We start from the raw sequence: 24181 nt of genomic DNA, 5'->3' as shown, positions 1-24181 counted from the left end.
AGGTTTTTTTGGTGGAGTCTTTGCTGTGATGGCAGAAGAGCTCATCGCGCAGCTACAGTGGGAGGGAGCACGGCCAGAGGCTCATATTCCAAGTGCTTTCATGGGACTACACAAGGCTATGCTCTCTCCATAGGCTCTTCAGGGGGAAGCTGCCAACAGAGCCAGTATTCCCCACCCAGGCTGCAGAGGGAGCACCCGATCACTAGCCGTGCTGGGTACCTTGGGACCGGCCTGCGACCAGCCACCAACTTCATCCAGGAGCTGACCCTGTGGTGGCAGTAGCTCCTCAGTGGGGAACGATGAAGCTGCCTTACTACAACTGGTAGGGGCCACTCAAGGCATACCTTATTCAAGTACAGCTGGTGGCCCAACTCAACGCGTGGTTGGTGGAGGACACAGGGGTCCAGGATGCAAAGCGCTGCAGGTTCTTATTAACCTCCAGCCGGTGGAGTGGTCCAGCTGGCCAGCGATCATCGACAGAACGCTGCTGCTCTGGTTTGGCCGACTTACCAGGGACAAGCTGTTTGCAGGAGTGGGGTGGGAGGTCTGGGGGGCCTACGCCCCCAACCCCAACCTCCACGACCAGCATGTGTATCCCACCTTAATGCTACAACGCAGGAGGAGTTTGCTCTCCAAGTCTTCTGCCACGGGCCTGCCGGATGACCCCGGGAGCACACCAGCCGAGGTGGGAGGTCACGGAGGATGTGCCCAGAGCCACGCTCTATTTGGGTGCTGAAGCTGTGGCACTGTATGCTGCCAGCAAAGGGGGCTGCAACTGACCCCTTCAGCACCGCTGCCAGCAGGAGGATCCACCACCCCACCACCACTAGCCCTGGGCTCCTCCACATCACTGTTGTCAGCCCAGGGGTCCGCCATCACCAGCTTAAAGATCTTCCACATCCCTGCTGCCAGAACAGGCACCCTCTGAATTGCTGCTGCCAGCCCAGGGGAATCCTCCACACTGCTGTCATCCAGAAGCGCTGCTACCATCCAGAGGAACCTCCACATAGTTGTCGAAAATCAGCAAGTCCGTCATGCCGCCAGCTAAAGGGCCCCCTGTTCCTCTGGTGTCAGCCAAAGGGCTTTCGCATAGTTCCACACCGCCTGCATGTTCCATAACCTCCCGCAGAAAAAGTTAATTATTTAAAAATGAAAATCATTATGTACATAAAAAATGAATGAGAATGAGAAATCATGACTGGAAACCCTTGAAATTTGCATAGAATATAATAAACATTCAGATTTGTTGCAATTTTATCAGGTGTTTCCATTAAAGTTGCCCTGACAACCTTACATTTTGACCCCACAGCTGTTCACAACTTCTCCCTTTATTAGGATCCGCATAGCTGACGGTAACGTGCATCGATTCAAATTTTGTTTAGCCAAATTTTCATCAAAGTGCAAAAAGATGCGAATGAGTTGGAGGGAATATCATACTGAATTAATTCTGTCACTTTACACACACACTCTCACATACATACACTCTCATACACGCACGCACACACACACACACACACACGCTTATACACGCTCATACACACAAACACACACACATACAATACAAACTGTTATTGGGTGGAAATAAATACTTCTTGTCTTGTTTGTTTAGAGTCCTATGGGAAGAGCCGGCCTGAGGATGTTTGGCTTAAGTGCCACTCATGCACACACATGCACACTGTTCTTTATACACATGCAAAAACCAAAGAACAGGCTAAACTAACCGCAGCATTGGTCCATGTCTCTGACTGGCTAAAAACGTCATCCCTACACTTGAACACAAATCAAACAGTCTGTATGTTCTTCTCCAAGAAATCATCAAATACACCACCCCTGATGTCTTTATTGAAGGAGAAAAGCTCACAGCTGTATCTGATTTTAAATATCTGGGGATCATTTTAGATTGCAATTTAACATTTAAAAAACATGTCAAAAAGGTGGCCAATACCATTCAATTTAACTTGGCTAATTTTAGACATGTAAGGCCGTACTTACCTACAGAGGCAGCCAAACTTTTAATGCATGCCATGATCTTCTCTCACATATCGTACTGTTACACAAGCTGGTCACAAGCAAGTACAAGAACTCTTAAATCAATAGAGACCCTTTACAAGCAGACCCTAAAAACTCTAGACCAGAAACCAATCAGCTATCACCACTGCCAACAAAGTATAACTTATTCAAATTTGACAGTTTCTTACAGTTTTTAGATGCCTGTCTCATTTTTTTAAGTATTACATGGGATGGCACCTCCACCACTAAATAAGTTTATAAGGCTGAAGGATGGCAATGGCTTGGCAACTAGGGCAGTCACCAGGGGAGACTGTGTTATACAGTATAGACACAGTACGTTTGGACAGACAGTCTTCTCAGTACGCGTCTCTAATTACTGGAATACACTCCCTACTGATGTGAGGGAGTGCGCCAGTATTTCAGTGTTCAAAAACAAACTAAAGAAATGGATAAAAAATAACCAAACCTGCAACCATAATTAGGCCACTGCATTACTTACAACATAACTTATTTTTATGTCAAACACCTTGTCTGTCTGGTTTTTACAATTTGTTATCTTAACTGCACTGTTTTGTCACACTGTTGTTTACCTAGTATGTCTGTCTGGTTTTTACAATTTGTTTTCTTAAACTGCACTGTTTTGTCAAACTGTTGCTTATTTGTTTATCAATGTATACTGTCCCTTTTCAAATAAACGCATAAACTAAACACACCACACACATATACCAAACTGTTATGGTTAAAAATTATCCATCAATTCTCTTTAATATTAATGCTTTCAGATTCTGGTTTGAATTAAATGCTCAAGTTACAATAGCACAACATACGTTTTATCAAAAATAGTATAAGGAACCATTTGTGAACATTTAATGTATCTGTTTTGTAGCTGAGGTATTAATCCTTCTGTTGGCACTGGTTAGACTGTTTTAACATGGCATGAGTCAGAAATATGACAAAAGTGTCAAAAGTGTGCTCATTTTCCTCTTCAAGTGGGCTGCAGTCACTAGCAGTTAATCACATAGATACTTGTAGATTGTCATTACATCATTCAGTTACATCATTACACATAACTTAATAGCCTATGTGTATTGTTTATTTTTTGTTGTGTATGTTTATTGTTTGCACCAACGTCCCACAAAAAAATCCTGGTAGGTGAAAACCTACTTGGCAGTAAAAACTTTTCTGATTTCTGATTCGGATTCGGATCATGGAAGAAGCTCAACTTGAAATATATATTTAAGCAATATAGCACGAGTGGGAGTGGGGTAGGTAAGGGATAATCCCACGGGTGGTGTTCGGCCGTAGCCACCGCACCGAGGAAATGAAACATGAAAAAAACGCCTCATGCCATTTGAAAAATGCACAAATCTAAAACTTTCATTCTCATGGCCTTATTGTCATTGAGAGTGCTGTCTATTCCATCCCTATAGTGTCGATGTAAAAGTTTTTGTATGTGTTTTACTTTTTGTGGCTGCTTCATAATAAAAGGCTTGCGGCTAAAAGGGGCTACGCCAGTGTCGTCATTCAGGGGACAGTTCCAGAACGCCACATACAGTTTTCTAGCTGCTAGAATTAGCCACCTCCAACATTGTGAACTTCGTAATTCTAACATTTTCTGACTGATATTTCTCTCTGGAGGTGGAGAGGTAAAATAAGCCTATCCAGGTCTCCGTTCAGTGTTGCCATATTGTATTCACAAAACCAGAACGTTAATGCCAATGCCATTGACGTTTCAAGACTACTACGCACTTTACGTAACTAGACAGTACTACTCACAGTAATGGCGTCTGTGCTAGAGAAGCTCTGTGGTCTATCAACATGAAGCGAAGGAGGGGTTCCTTGTAGCAATTTCAAGCCTTTCCCAAGGTTTCTTTGAGCAGGCTATATAACAATAGCAGCGGCCTTCTCAAGTGATTCGAATTTTAATTTTCTCGTACGAAATGATGAAGTTGAAGTCGAACCAGACTCGCACCTACGACGGAGATGGCTACAAGAAACGCGCCGCCTGTTTGTGCTTCAGAAGTGAGAGTGAGGAGGAGGTAAGGCCGAGGTTGTGGGGTGGGTCTGGGCCGCAGTTTGTGGGTATTGGCAGTCAGGTGGGGATCCCTGATTGTGTTAAGTGGTTGACTATGGGGGGGAGAACCGTCATAACGAGTTAAATAATGGTTAAAACTAGAGGCTTCAGAAAAGAAGCTCGACAACATATAGTAAGCTTTGTTTTAGTATTCTGCTTAGTCGTAGCCTCCCAACAAGGGTGAACGTCCAACTATAGCTAGCTAGCGCGGTAGCTGGCTAGGTCGCTGGGTATGCTAGCGGATGCTTCAAATTGACGGACCATCATCAGTCTTTTAAGCCAACATCGTGGACTTCACTATTGTTCCTGGGATTTTTTACGTATAGGATATGATGAATATATGTAGTAAGCATAGGCAGACACATTTGAAGGTGCTGAGCGTTAATGTTTTTTTGTTTGTAGTTAGCTTTAGCTAGGTAGATCATGTATGATCGAGTTGGCTAATAACCGCTAGCCGGCGAGTCTGCATGCTAGCTATATGATAATGTGCCAGACCTCCAATTCATTGACAATGTCGCTTTGTTCAGTATATCATAAGCTGTATGTATCGTAGCAAGTTAGCTGACTGATGATCTAGGATGCGTTGTAACAATACAACAAGACCTCCGATGAGGAGTAACGTAAGCCTCCACAATCCGCTGATTCGGGCTTAAAAGCAATAACAGTAAAATCTACGTGCTGGATCGCACACCCACAGTGACAGCTCCAGGTCGGGTCTGTGATCGATTTCTTTGTCTCACTGTAGATTGGTTCTCATTTGCAGGTGTTGTTGGTGAGCAGCAGCCGACATCCAGACAAGTGGATTGTCCCTGGCGGGGGAATGGAACCTGAGGAAGAACCTAGTGTTGCTGCAGTTCGGGAAGTGTGTGAGGAGGTAAGTCACAAGCTTTATTGACGCATTCATTCAAAACCCCAGGGATCCCACTGGGATCCAAACATCTTCTAAATACTTAACACAAATTGCAGACTGTTAAAAAAACATTTGCTGTATTTGTACCTTTGTGTTACACTAATATAAGTGTATATGTTATTAAAATAGAATGCTTAGTTACAACATGGTATTGCAGTGGTACCCATCAATATTGGTCTATACCGAAACTGGACATTCAGTCACCAGAAGATCATCATCAGTATGTCAAAGTTTAGTTGCAAATTTCAGATGGACAATTGTTGAATGGTCTGATCATGTCCAATTGTGTTATGTATGTATAAAGGAATGAATAAGGACATTCAAATTGTGTTTCAAAGGCTTTGAATTTGTGCTGCCAAAAATAAGTTTTCTTTCTTTGTCATTAATTAATTAATTCTGTTGCTGTTAATTGGTTGTCATTTGCTCACATGAACATATTTTTGCTCCCCGTTGACACATTTCAGCCTTCGGAAATGTATTACCAGAGATCCCCTGACAAATGTACTGGTTCATAGCCTCTCGTGTGTCCTTTCTTGCTGTAATGTTTTAGTACGTTTATGGCGAAAACGTATCAACACGAATGAAGCGTAATTCTGTAATACATAGGTATGCTGCCTGAATCAGCAGAATATTTAAGTACACTAGCTGAAGAGTATGATTGAGCCAAGGGACTATACTTCACACACTTGCTTAAAACTGGAGGTGGGAGTAAAAATCGGTACAGTGCAGCATCACAATTTTTTTTTGCCACAATATTATATCAAGACAGCAGTGCTGTAGCAGTATTGAGATATGATTTGACATTTTATTTTGGTTCATATGTCTACTCTGATAAGGTTACTTTTGAAGACAATGCTTTATGAAGAATAACATATGGGAGTAATGAATAGCAATCTATTGCAGAATCGAATTGGAATACTTGTACCGTGAAATTTAAAGTATTGCAATAATATATCATGGCCCAAATATTGTGACAGGATTGTAGCATTGTCTCTGGGGCATTTCCCACTCCTACCTGAAACTGCATTCAGCTCTTCAAAAAATTGATTTAGAAACCCACTGGTTGATGAGGCCTTGGGTAGTGAACAAGTTACTGTTAGATGTTTATATAAATCAAACTACATGATGTAACGGAAAACTTTTAACATAGTGTGGTAGCCTGTAAGCCTGTATTGTTCAGTAATGTTCAGCCTTGTAAAGTTCAGTGAGTGAGTCAAAGCCGGTTTGATAAATAGGACATTTCTGAGAATTTGTTAACCTCTGGGTGAATGAGCATATGATTGGTTTCTTGTTCTCTTTTTAATGGGCCTACAGCTTTGGCAGTTAATGATTAACTGTCATTTACAGCTTTGTAGTACAAGTCCAAGATGACTGTCACCAAGTCAAACCTTGGTGTGGTCTGGTCCAGTTCATTTTCATAGGCGTTTTCATAAGTCATGACAAAATGTGTTAGACTGTGTCTAAAACTACATGAGGTGTGTGGGCACATCTTTTGTATTGTACCATCAGTCCAAGTACACTAGAATGACTTCCCCGTAACATTGGCATGCATCAAACAAAACCAAAGGAGAGGGAAGCAACATTTGTTCTCTGGGCTTCTATTAGACTAGAGGAAGAACCCTGTATGGAAACTAAGTAGAAAATCAATGTTAATTTGAACAATCAGTGTAATTGTAGCTTATGGTAGCATATTATGGTGTGCAGCTAATTTCAAGTAATTGATATTTGTATAGGATTAGCACACATTTTTTTTTTACCCTGGCAATTATTAAGGTCTTTCTAGTTTGTGCCTGTGGCAACAGGGACGGAGGACATTTTCAACAAGGACCAACAGTATGGGCAGACCCCCATTTGTGAGGGTACTTAAGTGCCTCTTCTTCCACATTTATCATGGCTTTGGCAGTGCTTGTTGGCTTTGGAAGCTTCTCCTGTATTTCTGGGAAATGTATGACGTTGTACTCCTGATTCAAAAACAAGGATTACGTTAACACTTTTGTCATTTTGTGTTTGGAACAAAGTCTAGGTGTCTGTTACATTTCTGACTTTAAAAAAAATTGCGCCAATTGTGCTCTTTGAGGAAGATGCATTATCTGTGGTGGCTTTTAGCAGAATTGTAATCGTCTTTATGGAGTCAGGATTGCATTAACAAGTTTTCACCCAGTTTGCTTGGGCTGCTGTTGTGTCCTCCCATTCTTGCATCATAAGCAGGGGCTTTTACAGAAGCATTACTTGGAGAAGGGTTAGACGAGTGACATTGTCATAGTTATTTATTAGTGTAGTGGTTTTTTGTGTCACATTGAACTTTAATGAGCATAAACCTGTTTGTTGGGCACCCTTTGGCACCAGACAGAAGTGGGCTAGTGAGACTAAGCGTCCCTCTAGTTTGCCAGAACATAACTGTTAGATTCCCTCCCCTTTTCATTGGTTTAGAACTTTAATTCTCAATCTTATGGTAATGTTATGGGGAAGTCCACACCTTTATTGTAATACTTTCAAATACTTAATACTGATCAACTCTAAACTGCTGGTTCAGTCAGTCATATCTGCTTCTTATTCAAGTTCAACAGCCCACCCATTTAGGGCTAGACTTTTGTGCATGTTTTGTCCCCAAATCCAGTATGGAAATAAGCAATCTTAACAAAGTGGAGAGAATAGGCTATGTGATGGGAGTAGACTAGAGCTGAACCAGACACAGACAGCTTAAGGTTATTTCAATGGGTCTAATTCTTATTGCTCTAATGTAATCAAAACAGCCTCCTTTTCCCTGGATTTGTCAGGTCAACAAGTTTGAATTTTGCAGAGGACCCAGATTTGGATGTTTGTTTTTGTAGGCTTACTCCTTTGATGTCAAGGTTTTGAAGCCATTCTGTTTCCTTCCAACACAGGACATTTTATTTCAGCTATTGCAATTCATTCATTTATTTTCAGCAGGCCTCAAATTCAGGAATGGCAAATACCAAATCCTACTGTTTGTTTGTGATATTTAAATAGCTAATGCTTTCTCCTTATGCAGCCAATAAATCCCTGAGGTCTAAATCAATCTTATAATCTTGAAATCTGCCCCTTAGATTAAGGCAACTGGAATTTTAAGCAACTTATTGGATACTATGTTGTAACAGTGTGGGCACATTTCGGAGCTGTCAGAGTCCTGATGAAGTGTACCTGTCGGGCTTGTTGGTGTAGGAGGTTGCATGCGGTTATGCAGGGCACAATTGCCAGAGCTCAGTGCTGAGCATGTCCAACTTTATTCTATCAAACCACTTGAGGTGATTGGAGACTCATTGTACCTGGAGGTTGTGAAGTCGTAAATGTATCTATCTTTCCGCATTGCACATGTCAACTTGACTACCCAGATAAAACATTATGATTACTCTTAAGTATGTTATTATTGCTAGTATTGCATTGTTTAAATATATTCAGTATTCCCCTACCAGGTTTTTCATAATACCTGCTATAGTTATAGGAGTAGCACCTTATGGCTGGGCCTGATATACATATAAGAGGATGCCGCTAGATAAGTATCTGGCTAAATAAGATGCATTTGTAGGACCAGGTGTAAATATGATGTGGATAAATCAAGGTTTGATGTTATCTGGATGGAAAGTGTATGAAATGACATGTGTAAGTGGGCTCTTTCATTACCGCAAGGCTAAACTCATTTGGGACAGATTCCTTGCAAAGTGGACCCTGAAGGAAACTGAACAGAGACTCTTTTCACAGTCCTCTCGAGATCCTCTTAGATTGGTATGTGGTGTTTAATCTCAAATGAGAGAAACGTTTATCTCAAAGAAGACACCCCCTCTCTGACTGCCTAAATGTGTATAAGCTTTGCCTAATTCTGTTTAGTGCTGCCTGTTACTATCTTGTGATATTAATCATCTCCATTATTTCTTTTTCCATGAACATGTGCTTCCACAGAACTGAAATAAAGCAAGTGTCTGAAAATATACTGGGTCCACTAAATAGACTGATGCCATTATGGGTTGTATGTGAAGTGTAATTGGTCTTCAGTGTATGTTATGTTGCGAGCTGTGAATCATTGAATTGCTACTTACGGTCACATGGGGAGGTGGAATTGGGTTGTAATTTTACTCAAGTGGCCGTCAGAATTCTTCACAGAGAAGTTCATGGTAGTGGTTCCTTCTTTCCTTGAATGATTAGTGTTTCTGATTTAGTGAGAATCTCCAACCCATGCCCCCCTCCCGATTTTGCAGAATAGGAAAACCTCCGGGAATCTGCCAGCTTGTGTGTGTTTTGTTAACCACTGTTTTTCCGACGGATTTCCTAGAAATCTGATTCCGGCTTATCCTATATTGACCTCGCGTTCTTATGCGGATGATGCAGACCCTTTTTGAGCCATCTGTGTGAGGGGATAAACAAACGCTCATTTCCCTAAACACTTTTAAAGTGTGTCTGAACTTCCACATCACTTGGGTGGCAGAAACGTTATCACTATCTCACCCACTGTTAACAGTTTAAAAATCAACAAAAATATTAATATTTGAACCATTTGCACTAATAATTTCCAGAAGCATGTGATTGCCATTTTCTCTAGTTATATGAGTAGCAGTATAAATAGGCTAATGTGAAACCGTAACCCCAAGGAGCGGATACATACAAGTGACGGCGCCACTGGAAGCTAATCCTGGCCCTTTGCAATCCTGATGCCATTCATATGAGGATGGGGGTCGTCTCAGATTTCAGAATCAAACATTGGTTGACACGGAAAACCTGCCCCTAGTTGTTGCTAATTTGGATGACAGTGTTTGTTGATTCTGATACAGGAACTTGCCATTTCGTTTTATTCACAACTTAGGGTACCAGCATAGTTTAACAATCATGCATGCATGACTTAATGTAAAATGTAACAACTGCCTTTTGGAAAAGGAGAACTTGTCATAAACGTTCAAAACTACATGCTATGCTTATTGGGTAGCATTCCACTTTTGTATGTTAACTAGCGTGTCCCTGTTTATTTCGAATGTTTGCTAAACCCTCTGTTTCCCCACTAGGCTGGAGTCAAGGGAACGTTAGGCAGATTAGTAGGAATTTTTGAGGTAAGGTCCATTTGTTTATCTTGTTTTTTCGTTGTTGTTTGTTTACTATTAAGTTAAATAGACTAGGGGTGAGGTTGGAGAGGGTAGAACAAAAATACAGATTGGAATTGCATTCTTGGACTACCCTAAAGGTTTTATACTTTTTCTGCTGTCATATGGACAATAGTAGGTTGCCTTAATTAAAGATTGTGAATTATTGTCAACTGAAGCCCCAGTCAAACATGTACATAAGACATATTCAATACAGTCCTAGACGACTCTAGTGTGCCATTGAGCATTTTCTGTTATTAGCTTCCCTTTTTTCAGAGCATCCTCTTTTTTTTAGTAAGATCATTTCATGACACTCCTCCTACTTTTCTGTCCAGAACAGAGACAGGAAGCACAGAACATATGTCTACGTTCTAATCGTCACAGAGGTCTTGGAGGACTGGGAGGACTCTTTGAATATCGGTACGTGTCACTCACTCATCATCATACACATCTGTGTGTAAATGTAGATTGAAGATGGAGATCTTCAATTTGTTTTCTCTGTTGTTTGTACCTCAAACTGAGCTGAAATATACAACTTAACTAATATGATGATACAAGGTTTGACAGGTGATTTGTGTATCATTTACAATGATTGCCAGATATGAATGAATGAATGAATGAATGACAAGACCCCTGTATACTGTGGATTTATCGGGCCTGTAAGACAAAAAGCAGTGAACTTGCACAGCCACTGTGTAGAGTCTATGAGCCTCACTGGTGTTTGCGTTCACAGGGAGAAAAAGGGAATGGTTTAAAACAGACGACGCACGGCGTGTGCTGCAGTGCCACAAGCCTGTGCAGGCCTCCTACTTTGAGGGCCTCCAGCAAGACTGCCTGACCAGCAATGGGACAACCCTCGTAGCCACCTACAACATCAATCAGAGCTCCCTCTCGGGTATCAGATAACTAGTACAACTACAACAAGCACAATAGCAAACAACTAAACAACAACAAGAAAACTTCTGGAAAGGCCTCCAATTCTCTACTCTTTTTCTTACTTAGCCCAGTTCCTCTCTCTCCTCCTCCTCTTCTTCTTTCTTCTTCCGCTACTCTTCGTACTACTAGTACTACTTCCTATTCTGTTTCTTAAAAAAAAGAGAAGAAAAAAAAACTGCAAGTACACACTGAGTACAACACAACAGCAAAATATGTTTGCCTTGCCAGCCTACTGGTGCCAGCGTGAACGTACTGACTTCGTGCTGGACGAAGACGTTATTACTTTGTAAATGGAATGTTAAGCATTTTATTTCTTGCCCTTTTTCTCCTTATGAATAATTGCATGAAATGACTCCCTAACACCCTCTTTAAGCCATCCGCCCCATGTCTCAAACGCAAGGTTTGTTAAATGCAACTTCTGTGTTACTGTCGTGTTATAAAGTAGTGGTATGAACCTAATGCGTTATGAACAGACTTTTATAGGGTCTTTTAAGGATTTTATGTTCTCTTTTTTTTCTTTTTTTTTTCAATCTCCTGTAGATATGCTCTTTGTATGTACGAGTGAATGGGTTCCTGGGGAAGTGATTGCTTTTTTGTTTGTATGTTTGTTTTGTTGTTGTTGTTGCATGAGCACGGGTATTCACTTGTCTTACCATATAAAGCAAGTCTTATATTTGCAGTATGTGATTGGAGAGCAAATAAGATTGTTGTGCACATCTAAGTCCTCTGACGCTAACTGGACATTCAGAATTGAATTGAAGGTAGTAGAGGGTCATTTTTTTTGTTGTTGTTGTTCTATACCCTCTCCAAATTTCTTGCTGGCTCTTAACTTGGCTTTTGCCATAAATCAGTCCCAAACATCTGATCCATGCCCCTGGTTTGGTCAGCTTCGGTTCAATCCCTCTCTTTAGTTGCCTCTTACAGTATTATTCAATCACAGTGTACACTTTTGTATTGAGGAGGGTGCAAAGAAATGGTTCATTAAATGATATCATTATTTATTTAGCTGTGAAGGGTTTCAGAATGCCATGCACCCAAAAACAAGATGTCCACAGTGGTATTACTAAGGTTCTTCTCTGTGTGTAATCCTAGGTTTTTCGGTACTCAATTTGATGGCATTTGGTTGAAATTGGATGTGGGGGGAAAAAACATTAGTGGAGTAATGAGTCAATTTAGTACGGATACACAATTTCAACCCTGACCATTTATATCATCAGCAACTAGCTGGCTTAACCCATTTCTTAATCCTGCTCACTAGACATAATTAAACTGCATTCTTCATTTATTGTTTTTCTTTCCCTTATTACTTTTAGGTTCTTATTCCTAATAGGCAAAAATGCACACCATGACCTTCATTGTTTGGTTCTAGAATCTGTTTTTCGACTTAAGTAGTTATATTTAACCGGCAATCCGATTCAGATTCTAAATCATTTTGAGGACAACAAAAAACAAACAACAACAACAACAACAACAACAAAGAACATCGATTGCGATGAGCCTTATGTATCTTTCAGACCCATTGATTGGTTAGGTCCTTTTTCTATCCCCTGTGCGGGCAGGACGTGGGAGGTGCTGGGCTTGCGTGGTATGTTTGATGCACGGTAGGTGCTGCATCTTCAACTTGCAGCCGCAAAAAAACAATGCCTCTGCACAATCTACACAGTCTTGGTCCTCACTTGAAACCTCCACCCCTCCACATTTAACTCATGTACTTATCTGTAGCATAATTATTTATTTATTTTATTAGTATTACAATGATTATGGCAGATGATGAAGATTTACTTGTCTACTATTACGTGACCACTTGGAGCATGTGTGTGTGTTTGATGGTATTTGTGTGTGTGATCGTGTGTGTCTGTGTGTGTGTGGCTTGGAGAGGTGTATGTTGGTTATGTGTGCTCATGCCAGGGAAACGGGTGAGAGGGCAGCGGAGTCGCTGCGGGGTTAAAGCACTCAGCTGTGTTTAAGTCTTCTCACTTGGCACATGATGGGAATATACACAGTTTGCTTTTTACGTGGTTTCAGCCATTTTGATATTCAAATCAATTGTTTACACTGTGATTGTAGTAGTCTCCCATCGAACACTGGATATCTCTGGTTATTTTGACTAGATACATTTGATCTCTTGGAAGGCACTTTTCTTATTTTTGTCTTAAAAGAATTTCTATTATTTTGTTTTTAATTTACTTTTCTTGATGGATCAAATGCTTATGTGGATGCCCTCCTCAAACATAAACTGATGAATTTGGCTTTTCTCCACATCTTAACCATATTACATATTGTTTACTGCGTCAAATTGTTAATTTGATTTTAGCCTGTCTGTTCTGAAGTCGAAAGGAAGTGAGCTTGTAAAATAATAGCCCAACTAAATTTTGTTTGTCACAGCTTATGCAGTTATAACTGCCCTATATAGTCCAACTGCTGCGTAGAGTGTAACAGTCCCAACATATTATCAACTTGTGAAGGAGACTTGTCTTGCTAAGTTTGGCGCTACCTAAACTGATAAAGACAAGCCCATGCCATATCTGAAGGCAGGCCTGGAATTCCATTGCATTCAAGTTGCAGCTGTACCATCTCCTATCTACTGCAGTCGATGCAGTCAGGCTGTTGTGAACCGCTCCCAACCACCCACTTGTGTTTCTCAAGAACGTTTTATTTAAATGAGCTGAAAATAAATAAATAAAGCAAGACAGCACAGAAAAGAACATTTAAATGATCACTTGACATCTGTTTGTATTGAAATGTAGTTTTACATTTCAATATAGTCAGCAAAGATTTGTAAAGGGGGAAATTGATCTTGTACCATAGGTTTCAAGCACATTTCATACCCAGGCACAAAAAGTCTATACCCAGGCAATAACCACTACTAAAGAGGTCAGGCCACACACTAAACCATTGTCTCTCTCTAATGGATCCATACAAATATTGGCCATGGCAGGGTGCTGGTGAGATCTGTAATCTACTTCACCTTGAGATCCGAATATCCCTTCGGCTCCCTCATTGTTGGTCCAGTATTTCAAAAGATGGGAAAGATGTAAGCTGAGTCATGACCACTGTAATCAATGTCATGCAACATCCGGACAGAGGAGACATTCTTCAAATGCTACCTCAAGACAAGTCATTTTAGCATTCAGCATAGCAATGGGAAATAGTGTTTTTGATTTTCTTCAGTCCATTATTCCATCCATCATTTACTCATCCCAGTAGAACCCAGTATACGCTTTCTGTTGTCAATTACCTACAAACAAAATGCAAAACACAATTGCGTGTTTAGTGCACGTTTCCTTCCTACTAGCCATAGAATTTAATGGTGACCAACTGGATCCTCAGTTTGTGCTGCGTGCACCAGCAGAGCCATTTATGAGTAACAAGGGGTCTGAGGTTTAGTAGACAGTTCTGATGTTTTTTTTATTGTATTCACCATTCTTTAATACAAAATATTGGATGTTTCTTTACCATAGACAACTTAATATAATGATAAGTAATGTATCTAATCTACTGTGAAACACACCATCCAAGGTTTTTAACTTGACATCAATCTCAGTTCTATCACATTTAGTTAAATCAAATTAAGAGCACAGTATAAAATACTGACATCTACAGGAATACAGTGGACAGTGCATAGTATGTATTGAAGGAGCACGCCACTTAATTCAAATATACTAGGTTACAAATGTGCCAATAAGCCCCTTATTTGTAAGCACTAAGAAGCAGAGCAGTTCTGTTTCATGCTGGCATGGTTAACCAGACCTACTCATAAAATTCCTTTTTTCCCCCACCATTCTCATCTGTTTAGCCAGAGCATCATCCTGAGGGATTCTAATGAAGCCTGCTTTTCGGAGTCCCTTGTTTTGCATAATTTTTCTGAAATCCATGTGGTCTTTCTCCTGAACAGGTTGCACTGTTTCAAAAGTGATCAGATATAACAAGGGGTTTGTAAAATAGAATGTTTGAATCTCGTCAAGAATGTGAAGTCATTGGTTGCTCCAATCAGATAACAAAGAGAATATTTTAAGAAATTCCACCTGTGTTGCAGGTCTTTGCATAACTTGGCAAGCATTATCCAGGATTCAGCAAGTTTCAGTTAATTGGTTGATCATAAGAAGCAGTATGACGACCTCAGTTGCAAAATTTAATACACCGCAAACATCTGATGCACACGTGTCAAAATGACAAAAGTAGCATTTTGTGACATTGCAGATTGCAACTATCAGAAATTATTGTGGTTATTATTGTGGTTGTAATCAACCTTTTCCCATCAAATTAAATGCTGGGTCAATATACCAACAAAATATACTCCCTTTGCGCCAGTCAGAGTGACTGAACAGTCTATAAACTGTGTCCTAAATAAAAATGGTCATCCGCAAAACCATTGCTGTCACACAACTGTCCTCATAGCCCGTCTGCCTTTGTGAACACCATGTCGGAGATGAAGTGACAGTCCAAGGACCTGTCCTACCTGCAGTTGTGTTGCCATCCTTGTTATAAGCTGTGCCGTGCTGTACTCTTTGGGAGGGGAACTTCAATTGAATGATGACAAAAGGCCCCTTTAAAAACTGATTCAGTGCCGCAGGGTGACCTTAGGAACTTGGCTTTCTCAGTTTGAATAAAGTTGCACCGCACCATTATCTAGGGATTAGAAAATGGAGTAATTTGTTCATCCTGAAGCAATTTTTCTCTCCTAATTCACTGTTGTGTTGTCCGGTTGCCAGCTTATCTGGCTGAGGGACAAGTTTGACATATCCATGAATTATTTCACTGAATTAGTTCAAGTACCCTTTCAACAACAATCTGTCAGCTGTAAAATGTAATAATTGCCGAACTCCTAATCCCTTTTTTTATTGTTATTGTAGATTACAGATCAAACTGTTATGAAAAGACAAAAGATTGTACAATAGCTGTGCCAACAAATAAAATAAACAGTATTTCACAAGCCTTCTGTGTTTATTCTAGAACAAGGATTCCTGTAAATCATTGCCATTTACATCCTTGACAGGATAATACTTCAGTGATCTTGACCGAAAACTGTAAAGCATTCTTAAGATAAAGATAGTATGGTCTTGGAGAGTAAAAGGATTAATTACACTGCACAGGCAAATGCAAATGCACATTGGATACATTGAAATCAGCTGAAGAGCCACAGTTGGAAATGCGGGAAAATGTGGCATTTACACCAACATGTAGAAACGAGGCATAATTTTTTCTGGGTCAAGCGCTTTTCATTTGGAAGATGACTTCAGGCATTGTTTGACAGCACCTGCATAGGCCACTTTTAAGAGTTAACTAAATGGCAACCCCACACCACCTGTCTTCAACACTGCCATGGAATTCAGGAATAGTGCAGTTATCGATGGATCTAGGGGCCGCTAGCATCTAGTTTAGACAAGTTGGTATTGACTTGGTGGTTACATCCTTATGAATGGGAAAATGTGAGCTTTGCAAGAGAACAAAAGGTACAATAAAAGTTGGAACACCAAAATACTGTACCATGATAAATCCAGCATCCTCAATGAACAATGATGTGCTGTTATTGAATCTGTCAGACTTAAATTAAAATGGGGCAATCTGGAGAAAAAGGAGTGTGTTTAACAAGTTCTACATTGTCAAAAACAGTTCTCAGGCCTCCTCTTTGGATTTCCCCACCTTGTTAATCTTCCATCTAAAACAGTTCCAGGCACACCCAATTATAGTCAGTAATTATAATGCTTTCAATTAGCTACAAGGAACTACGGAATAGCATATTAAAAATCACATCTAACCGTGAAATAAGAACTGGTTTTTCCCAAATGAACATGGCCGACAAGCACGCAGCACAAAAATTTAAGTTTGAGACCAATCCTTTATAAAGTATGTACTGTAAGCGTCTCTAAGCAATGGACACTCAAATTCAGTGACAATACTCAGTCCATATCCAGGGGTCAGAATGCCCAACAACCACCTTCCACATCAGTAGGTGGCAGTATAGACCTCGAATGAGTTTCCTCTTGCTCAAGGGGGAAAAAACATACCACAAAGCACATGCATTCACAATAATCAATAAAATACTGAGACGTGTCAAAGTTCAGTTTTTATTTTACAGAAACAGTGGATTTACTGTGGGGGCTGCTGTCCTCTTCCACGGCCAAATCCTCCTCTCTGTAGAGCACAAAAAGGAGTCATTACAAAACTACACTTAAATAAATGAAAATCCATATACACTCAAGTAGCCCAGTTCATTTCATGCTAAAGGAAAAGTGAACATTAGCGGAGGTCGTCTTTGTTTGAAGTCACATTTCCAGCCACTAATTCCATTGTAATAAATACATTACACTTTTGTCTCCATGATGCTTTACAACTATGACCCACTTGATTAATACTGAACCGACATATCCCCCATTTCCCACTGAACTCCCCATGTTCATATCAGCCAACCCCCTCCTCAAACAAAATAAAATATTTGCCATTGGAGTGAGGAAACCCTTTTCACCAAACTTTGGATGACATATTCTATAGAAATATTTACTTCACAATTCAGTTGTGTGGAGCTCATGCTCCACTTTGTAAGTACAGGATGAACAAAAGGGAGATGACTTACAAACTGGAATTCTGTGGCAGCACCAGCACCAGCCTCTGCCTTCTTGTCAGCACCAGCTAAAACACAAGACATTAATGAGCCAACAGAACAAGACAGTCACTCTTCTATTAACCCCACATTACAAGACATAATTCCAACAATCAGTTTTCCAATAGCTACATAAACAAAAAGCAAGGAATCATAGGCTTTCTATACCAGCATACAAGCCACCCAGCTTAACTTTAGGGTATTCTAGAAAGGTGGCCTATGTGGTTATACAGTTGCAAAGATTTTCACATTTTCCAGTAGTATACAAAGGCACTTACGGGGCGCTGCAGAACGTCTGTATGAGTCTCTGTCCGCTTCACCACCGCGTGCCAGGCGAGCAGGCCTCTCACCCTCCATACCTAAGGAAAACACAACATTCATTTTAGAATTGAAACTCAAAGAAACCAAGGCAAGCAGTCAGCTGTTGCAGTTAAGACAGATTCCACAACATACACACTAAATCCTACTGTTGAGTGAACATATAACTTCAGACAAGGCAGAAGTTGAGGTTACACACTAGTATAACAAGCTACTTTTAGTCCACCTATAGTAAGCCTGCCATTCATTGTCACTTTAAACCATTTACTTTGAACAGGCCTTTTGAAGGATCCTAAACAACCAACCACATTAATTTGGGTAGCATTTATAGATGGCCACTTCTGAGAAAATGTCAAGTGATGGTTATACTTAGGTCCCAAAGCACCCTTTTAAACTGCAGTGCAATGAGCTTGTTGCAATCCATCTTTGTTAGCGCTTTCCCAAAGTATGCAATCCATGGTTGCATCTTGGTCCTTGATGCTCATCTTAAAGTTAGTGCAACTAACAATGGCCTGAGAAGCTTTTACTGCCTTGGATCTAGCAGTAGTAATGCTGCCAACAAACCAGTACCAGTGTAGCCACCTTTGTGTAGATTAAAAAGCCAACAAGTCTGCTCAATTTCACTGGCAGGGGCATCCAAGTCTGAGACTAGCTGTACCGCAAAGTTTCAGTGAACACACGCATCTGACAGAATGTTTAATATTGAGTAACATTTTGATTAAATAACACCAATCAAAGTTTTCGGTTACCTTTAGGTCTGGGACGGGCAGTCTCAGGGCGAGTCTGCCTGCGGAGGGTGGCTGGCACAATCTCTGGGGGCAGATGCAGGAAGTCCCTCAGATACTGGATGCCCTCGTTGGTCAGGTACCAGTAAAAGTGCCGCCAAGCAAACTGCTCCTTGACGTACCCACAGGACTTGAGGGACTATGGAGGAAAATGGGAGCACTAAAAGTTAGCACTATGTAGTAAATCAATGGGACTTGAGTCACCTGTTGTAATGTTCTTAAATCTCCTCCTAATGAATGACAAAATCACTGTTGTGCCCTTACTAGTCACAAAGACTAGCCCAGTCCCTGGATGACAGACAAGATCATTTGATGCAGGAGACTACAGAGGTGAAGATATACAGCTTGTCGTATTCCTTGAGTAAACACAGTCCATAGCCACGTCTATGGCTACACAAGTCATGACTTTGATTTGCCCAGTACATATTCTTAGCTGCCATCAGTATGGAAACTATAACAAACCCAATCAAGTGACCATTCAATCGGTAACTGACCTGCATGGCCTTCATAACGTGCAAGTTGGGCACGTTTTTGTCAGCCAGCTCTGGGTGCTTGGCCAGATGAACATCCTTCTTGGCCACCATGACACCCTCCTTGAAGAGGAGCTCGTAAATGGCAATACGGTTCTTCTTGGGCATCAACATCTGTGAAAAAATACACGCGGTTATTGCAGCCTAAAACTGAACGATTTGGATGTTTTAATGTAGAAATCAGGGACCGGTTCCATGCTCCGGAGAGCAAACGACCCCAATCATGACCCGGAAGTCATATGTAGGTTGGTTAGCAGGCAAGCTAGCCATTCCACAAAGTAACCTGGCTAGATAGGCACCCGTTCACAGATTAAGTCTTAAATGTTCTCGCCACTGAAAATGCAAGTACATTGCAAGTACTTCGCCAACTTAATTCACAACGCAAAAGTAACCATACCAGCAAACATCACGTACGTTTTAGCTACGATACCGGCAACACTTCATAGCCTTACTAGATAGCATGGTTAGCCAATAGCGTCTACTGAATTAGTAAATTACACCGATTTTTCCAAAAGCCACGATATGTTGAAATCCAAATAAGATACTCAACCGTGCTACACAATACAATTCAGACGTCAGTGACTTTTTAAAAACATAATCATGGAGCACTATAATGGGGCAAGGAAGCTCATGAGGACAAGCAAAAAGGACCATTCTGCCCACTTGCATTAGCCATCATGTCGAGGCAGCGCGAAATAAGTTATTTGTCATCATACCAAAACCAACGACGAAAATGACGGAAATTATCATTTCTGTATTGAACGTTCTAAAGTAATATGACAAAATAACCCTTCCAAAGTAAAAGATGCAAGAGATTTATGAAGATTTGTCTGGCACCATTTCGCCTACCTTGTCGCTCTGTTGTGATACCGGAGCAGAAAAGGGGTTGCGCATGCGCAGAGCGCCACTTTATCTGCCCAAATGGTGTCCTAACGGTGCCTTTACTACCAATGATTATTAACATTCTTGAATATGAACAAACTAACTGCCGGGTGGAAACTGTATTCATTTTTGAAAAAATGCACCATGACACTAAATGAAGCTCATTTTATTGTGGTTAAAAAGGCTTTTTGATCAGTCCTAATCCGTGAATTTTAACTATGCACAGCCCTGTCAATGGACATCAGGTAGCCAATATGGGAGCATTGTTCTGATAAAGACAGTCATCTAAATGGAGAATTCTTAGCTAAATTGAAGAGAAATAAAACTAAGTATAAAACATAGAAAGATGTGACTTTAGCGGCTCACTCAACTGCAAACAAGAAAATAAGCAAAACAAGCCTGATGAAATGACAAAAGTAGTAAAGTTAATAAAAATGTATTTTATGTTGCATAGTATACTGTAGTTAAGATTAGTCTACAGTCAGTCTGTTCTGGTTTAACAACTTTGAATGATGTGTCTATTTGTTCTATGTAAGCTATTAGGTTGGCTAGTCAGCAGTCTGCTTCACTGTGTGCATGGTTGAGGATGATTGTTAAAGCATTGGCACGTTGGTTTGTACTGATGGAGAATGACAATTATTTCAGTGAATAGCTAGAAACATTATTTCTATGCTATTCACATGTAAATCATGTGGTCGCCATCAATTTGTTCTCAATTCATATGTCCATTTCTGTCCATTGCATGTCTGTCATATAAATAATTCATGGCAGCTTCGGTTTCAAGGTGGTTGTGAGTAACTTTCTTTGGAAAATATCACCTGAAAAAAACTCTAAACCATCATGATGTGTTAATGCTAATGTACAATGAGATGCTTTATATATTTTAGATATGCTGATTATTTCTGAATCTTCTCTTTTATATCTGTAGGAGGGATGCTGAGGAAGGTATAGGGAATATGTTGAGATCATGTTTAAAATGGTTTGCAGTGGAACCATTAGATGTGGGAAACTGATAACAAACTTAACAAAAAAATCTCAATCATATTATGCAGATTATAGTTTGATCCTTAGCAAGTCAATTTATCAAGGCTAAATAGATTTTGTGTAGGAGTATCAATGATTCAACAAAACACAGGCATCAACATAGTAAAACACTGGTGAAACAGTACAATTACTAGCAGAAGAAGCTAAGGAAATTATGTTTTTATATTATTCACTTACTTTAAATTAGTGGATCATTTATTTCATTTGCAACCAAATAAACTAAACTAAACACAACCTAACCCAACCTAACAGACAGTTTTTTTTATAAGACTATAAGGGACAGGGAGATGTGTGCCTATAGATAGAACACCCACTGACTGATCATTTGTAAACTATATTTCTTTTAAAATGGCACAATGTGCCCCTCAAACTGTAGGTACAATCCCCTCACTGGCAGTAGGGATTTCTAGGCCTAGTACGCGATTCATACTAGACTACAACACTCAAGTTTATACAGTAGGCTACATGAATCATACATAAAATAACATGTACATATTATTTGGATGGCATACTTATATTCAATTATTATTATTAGTAGTAGTAGTGATAGTAGAAGTAGTAGTAGTAGTATGATGAAGTGTTGGGTTTATTGTGGCCTTAGCCATGGGTGCACTGGCCGATCCAATTGACAGATGTGGGGGCAATTTGTTTGATTGCAAAGGAGATGGTGGCCAACGGATAGAAAAAAAGGTCAGTAAATTGGGGATGGAAAAGGTAGGAAATAGCATTGGAGGCCAAAAGAAGATAAAAAGGTCAATGATATAGTGTACGGGACTGGGGTAAGTCAGAGGGGGGTACACCTAGGGGTTAGGGTTTGGATGGGGGGTTAGGTTTAGGTTATGGGGCCTGGACTGGGATCCAAGATAAGTGCTATAGTTGAGGTAAGTGCTAGTAGTAGTAGTAGTACTAGCAGTAGTAGTACTAGCAGTAGTAGTAGTAGAAGTAAACCTCCACCTGCACCCTCAGGTCTTCAAACAGCTCACTCCTCCGCGTCCCCAAAACCAAGCTCCGCACCATGGGCGACCGGGCCTTTTGCTCGGCAGCGCCACATTTATGGAACAGCCTCCCTGACCACCTAAGGGCAACGCAGACGCTGGATTCCTTTAAAGCTGGACTTAAAACTTTTGTATTCAGGAAGGCATTTCTGGCCTTGTGTTAAATCTTTTCTGTTATGCTTATGTTAATATTTAAATTAGTTTTTTATTGTATTGTATTATTATAGTTAATTTCTAATATGTAGGCACTCTGAGATTCTTTGGAATGAAAAGTGCGTTCAAAATAAATTAATTATTATTATTATTAGTAGTAGTTGTTTTTGTTTTTGTTGTTGTTGTTGTTGTTGTTGTTGTTATATAGTAGTAAAAAATGCTGTGTAGTCTGTGACTTTTCCCATAGCAAACAGCTGAAGCGCAAAGCATGACTGTACTTTGATTTCTTCAGGTTTTCCATCACATTGTACCTGATGTCCCATTACCTGAATATGGCTAAAAATGGTGTCTATGCTATTCACATATAAATCATGTGGCTGCCATACATTTGTTCTCAATTCATGTGTTCATTTCTGTCCTTTGCATGTCTGTCGTATAAATAATTCATGGCAGCTTCGGTTTCAAGGTGGTTATGTTTCACAAAGAGCTGTTATGTACACACCACAGTTTCTGAGAGGTTGTGAGCAACTTTCTTTGGAAAGTATCCCCTGAACCAACTCCTACACCATCATGATGTGTTAATGCTATGAAATATTATAGCCTGATGTACACTGACATGCTTTTCAGATATGCTGATGATTTCTGAATGATTAATCTTCTAGGAGGGATGCTGAGGAAGGTATAGGAAATATGTTGAGGCCCATGGAAGAACATCTTTTAAAATTGGATGTGGGAAACTGATGACAAACTTAACTAAAAAGTCTCAATAGGTTTCATCATCAGCAAGTCAAGTTATCAAGGCTGAATAGCCGTTGGGTTAGAGCACCTTTTATACCAGACATTTGTGATACAACAAAACAAAAGCATCAACATAGTTAAACACTGGTGAAACGGTACTGGCAGAATAAGCTTAAAACATTTTGATTTAATTATCACTTGATTATCATTGATTTCATTTACTACCAAACAAACTAAACTAAAGACGACCTAATTAGGTCTAGAAAGGGTCTTCTTCTGTGTACAAACAGGATTTTCTTAGTAGACTAAAAAAAAGATATATGAGTTATGGAAAATAAATCTTTTAAAAATGACCCAATGTCATTGGCTCCCACAACAAATGGCCAGTTCCAATGCAGTTTTAGTGGAAAGATTACCTAGAGATTGCGCCCCTCAATGCAGATGCCTTCACTGGGGATTTATAGTCCTAATCCGTGAGAACGCCATTCATTCTAGACTACCACACTCAATTACAGTTTATACAGTATAGGCTACATGAATCATACACAAAATAACATGTACATATTATTTAGATGCCATACTAATATTCAATTATTGATATTACTATTATTGTTATTATTATTATTATTAGTAGGAGTTGTAGTAGTTGTCGTTGTTGTAGTATAGTAGTACACAATGCTGTTTAGTGCTTTTGAAAATAATACAAACAATGTACAGGCCTATTACAGTATATGGGATTTTAAGTTGTCAGCAAATGCAATGTTTTAAAACAAGTAGGCTTCATGTCAAGCTACTGCAGTGCAATTGTCAATTTTATTTGTCCTTGTTTCATTCTGCAATCACAATTTTCAAGAGGAATGTAAAATTCATGGCTGAGTTACAATAGGCTTACCACTTAGACGGCCTTAAAATGTGGTGTTCCCCTTCAGTTCGTCATCATTTGCAGCAAGTAACGACAGCCATGAGTTGAACCATCCCCCATCTACGAAGTGTGCCTGAAAGCATCGCAGCTCCCCCTTGCTGCATACATCGTGATCTGTGGATGCTGAGAGACTCGCAGGAGCAGGGTCACCTTCGGTCTTTGCGTCGGAGAGAGGACAATCCTTCAGAATACGAAA

At 40.1% G+C, this 24181-nt stretch overlaps 2 protein-coding genes across 2 annotated transcripts; one reads left to right on the top strand and one right to left on the bottom strand.

The window, feature by feature from the left end:
* The first annotated feature begins 3798 nt into the window (after nucleotides 1–3798).
* Nucleotides 3799–15950, top strand: LOC308377518 (diphosphoinositol polyphosphate phosphohydrolase 1-like). Its single transcript, XM_080854207.1, has 5 exons — nucleotides 3799–4049; nucleotides 4848–4958; nucleotides 10007–10051; nucleotides 10417–10501; nucleotides 10815–15950. The coding sequence occupies exons 1-5, from the start codon at nucleotides 3951–3953 to the stop codon at nucleotides 10985–10987; spliced, it is 513 nt and encodes a 170-aa protein (XP_080710333.1). The 5' UTR covers nucleotides 3799–3950; the 3' UTR covers nucleotides 10988–15950.
* Nucleotides 15951–17071: 1121 nt separating this feature from the next.
* rps10 (ribosomal protein S10) lies at nucleotides 17072–20159 on the bottom strand. The gene is made up of 6 exons (XM_080854206.1): nucleotides 20101–20159; nucleotides 19216–19365; nucleotides 18686–18860; nucleotides 17897–17977; nucleotides 17592–17647; nucleotides 17072–17152 (listed from the first exon to the last, which is right to left on the bottom strand). The coding sequence occupies exons 1-6, from the start codon at nucleotides 20143–20145 to the stop codon at nucleotides 17108–17110; spliced, it is 552 nt and encodes a 183-aa protein (XP_080710332.1). The 5' UTR covers nucleotides 20146–20159; the 3' UTR covers nucleotides 17072–17107.
* Between the last annotated feature and the right edge of the window lie 4022 nt (nucleotides 20160–24181).

Source organism: Sprattus sprattus, assembly GCF_963457725.1.
Source record: "Sprattus sprattus genome assembly, chromosome: 16".
NCBI lineage: Eukaryota > Metazoa > Chordata > Actinopteri > Clupeiformes > Clupeidae > Sprattus > Sprattus sprattus.
Note: the sequence above shows the minus strand (reverse complement) of the source record. Positions and strands in the feature narration are given on the sequence as shown.